Here is a 3,484-nt window from a genome sequence, read left to right on the forward strand (position 1 = left end):
GGCGGTGCGTTACACGTGCGGTACAAGTGTATTCACTACAAAACGTATACTCACTGGGAGGGTCGACCTCGTCGGGAGCAGCGAGCAGTCGGGCGTCGGTCGGGTCAGAGTAGGAGACGCCTGCAAAGAACGACAACGAGACGACAACATGCACTGATGAAGCACTGGTGTGTTGTTAAAAGCTCCTCACAGGCTGTTTTGTAGCCGGTGCAGTTACCCGGCCGTTGGAGGACATGTCCTGGGCCTGGCTCCGGTGCTGCCTTGGGCTCAGCGTCCCGGGCCAGCACATATTGCTGCAGGGCCCCCATCTTGGACCTAGCTCCCACCTTCTGCTTCCTGAGCCAAGCCACAAAGCTGTAGCAGAGCAAAGAAAAAACACACAAAATTAACACACACACACACACACACACAAACACAATACTTAGGTTTGACTCTCTTGGTCCTGCGTGCCGTACAGGGACTTGTAGGTCCGGTGCGAGTACACTCCGAACCCCCCCCACCCGCGCGTCGTCCAGCCCCCTGGTAGACCGGGAGCCCTCGCACAACCCACGCCTGACACCCCTGTAGCTTGAGCTGAGGCCGTTTCATGGGAACCAATGTGATGAGGCAAACACTTGAGCTGTTTTTGCTTCTCTGCCATCTCTAACTTCCCCCTTATGGCTCAGATTACCCTGATAACACAAACCCTAACAACTAGACTGACGAGCAAGGGTCCACCAGCAAAGAATGAAACGGATCTCTTCACATTGACAGTACAACAGAGACATCATGGTTTAACCTTCAGTTCAGTCATTTAGCAAACACTGTCCTCTAAAGCGACTATTTTTCCCGAGTCATATTAATAAGTAGGGAGGTAGGGCTTCTTGCAGTGGTGTTTGGACCCTGAACCTTTGGGCTGGGACTCCAACACCCTGCCCTCCTCACTGTCCTTCAATAACTTTTAAAACAGTGGACTTAGATTTTAACATGAATTCATAATTGATTTCCTAATTTCTTTCTATGAATAATTATTGATTTTAGGGATTGTACGATTATTATTGGATCTCTGAAGATGCCCAGTATCACAGTACAGTTTAACCTTTTCATCCTAATAAAGGAATGTCCCTTTTAGTTCAGTTATGGTGATGATAAAGTTTGCTCAGCGGTTGCACTACTTCCACTTTTGTGAGGACATGTGTGTCTCATATGGGCTGGGTTGTGTGTTCCAGTGAACAGACTCCAGTCCTGGACTCCACTGAGACCACACTGAGGTCGAGATGCTCAACATGGGGGCTGTGCTGCTGTTACTAATTGGTGTGGCTGATGGTGAGATCTTTATGGCATTATTACTGTTTTAAATCTTAATGTATTTCATGTAATTTAGTCAGCTATAGTTTTAATTGGTTTAAACATAATGAGTGTCATTACAATATTTGTTGGGTTAAACCAATTTAGCTTTTATCGTGTGTTAATTCGGGATAAATTGAATCTATTTATTGTTAAATATCATTAATCATTACTCTGCCATTTTCTTTTTGACTTCCCCACAATGTGACTTCTCCTTTGTAATTGCAAAACACAACAGTATTCCCACATATTATAGAGAGTATTAGGGGTAGGGTATTTTCATGAAAATCATATGGAAATTATGTATATCAAATCCAACATTTAATGAAATATTAAAATTTTCAACCTTCAATATATATGAGTATAATGTGCCTCTCTGCAATGGCACACATTGTATTCAAAATGTCCACCCCTTTATAGTAATGGTAATAAGAGAGTTCTTACAGTAATAGTGAGAGGTGGTCTGTGTATCTCAGTGAGTTATATCTCCTGTATTGTCTTATTGTCCTCTGTAAACCTCCAGGTGTGGAGACCTTCTGCAACGCCACACAGCCACACATCATCACCCAGTGCTTTGGCTCTCTGGGAGGAACTGTGGAGGTCCTGCTGTCTACTAAGACCAAACAAGATTATATCTACAAACTGAAGAAAAACAATGTTACTGTTAACCGCAGTGAGACAACAGACAGCAGATATTCATTTATTGTCAGTACTGGAATATTTACTATAAAGGACGTCAACATGAAAGACACTGGTGAATACTCAATGGAAGTACATGATGCAGATGGGAAGCAAGTAGCATACACTGAATGTTATTTAACCATTCAAGGTGAGGAACTATATCTTATTTCAGTAGCAGTAGTTATTTGTAACCAGGGTTCATATGTGAACTGCACATCTAATGGAACACATAGTCTATCACAGTGGGTTCACGGAGACAACAAAACCTTATGCCCTGAGGCCGCTTTGGGATTATTAAACTTCAATATAACGGGTAAACAGACTAGCCCATAGATATTAAAATAAAAACGCATATATATATATATACAAACATAAATAAATAAATAAATAGCTGTCATCAATCATTAAAATGGAATTTAATATCCACCATAGTTAATGAGACATTAAGCTAATGAAGAAGAGGACGCTATAGTCTGCCTACCCGTTTGTTATTTTATATATATATATATATATATATATAGTCATATTTATTTATAAATGTTGTTCACTGTGCCATACTTTTCTTAGTCACAGCCCTCGTCCCTATAATCGCTGGTTCCCTGTCAGCGATGGCTCTGCTCCTGATAGTAGCATTGGGAGTCTACTGCGCAAAAAAGCACAAAACCTCAAGAGGTACGAAGCCCCTTTGCTGAGACAATGTACAGAATAATCTAGCCTACAGTATAATGTCGCACTAACGTAACGGTCGAAGACTGGAATAGAACGGAACGCCAACCAGAGTCTAGGAGGACATTCTGAAGGCGGTACTTCGATAATAACTATTATTATTAGTAACTATTCTTGGATGGCGTTCTGTTCTCTCATTTCCTCATTTGCTCCTCTCCATTCGTGCCGCCCTCCTCTCCGCAGACACCACAGAAGCGGAAGATGTAACCTACGCAGACGTCTCTGTGCTCCAGCGTCGGGGGCAGCGGAGAGAGGAGGGGGAGGGGGAGGTGGAGTACGGGGCGGTCAGGGAGGCTCCAGGCCCCAGGCGGACGCTGGAGACCAATGTGGACGAGTGTGTGTACGCTCAGCCCCAGAGCACGAGGCCCTGAATGCTGTGAACACCCAGAAGGACGCATAGACATTTTCAACCTTTTTACTGACACTCCCATCGTGGCTTCTGAAAGACAAAGTCATTGGCCCCCTACGTTCTGATGATTCAGCATTCATTCTATTTGGACATTCAGGCGGAAATTTTGGCTATGCCGACATTACATAATTTTTTATGCTTTACACCACATCTGCTTTCATGTTAATTATTGTATTGTTATTTTAATTATGTCTATAACCCTTTCTCCTGTTTAATAAAAACACAGATAAAGATTAATATGAGCCAATACTCCTGAAATCTGAATCTGTGAAACCACTTCTATGTAGGCTACGTGAAGGTGCTTGGATTCAGCTGTATGAAATATATTATTTTGAATAAAAT

General features: G+C 42.7%; 1 protein-coding gene across 1 annotated transcript; it reads left to right on the forward strand.

Moving 5' to 3' along the window:
* The first annotated feature begins 1,161 nt into the window (after positions 1-1,161).
* Positions 1,162-3,377, forward strand: si:zfos-741a10.3 (uncharacterized protein LOC796591 homolog). The gene is made up of 4 exons (XM_060063721.1): positions 1,162-1,305; positions 1,850-2,155; positions 2,575-2,679; positions 2,917-3,377. Exons 1-4 carry the CDS (start codon positions 1,257-1,259, stop codon positions 3,102-3,104), a joined length of 648 nt encoding a protein of 215 aa, XP_059919704.1. The 5' UTR covers positions 1,162-1,256; the 3' UTR covers positions 3,105-3,377.
* The last annotated feature ends 107 nt before the right edge of the window (positions 3,378-3,484 follow it).

This window comes from Gadus macrocephalus, chromosome 10, assembly GCF_031168955.1.
Source record: "Gadus macrocephalus chromosome 10, ASM3116895v1".
Classification (NCBI taxonomy): domain Eukaryota; kingdom Metazoa; phylum Chordata; class Actinopteri; order Gadiformes; family Gadidae; genus Gadus; species Gadus macrocephalus.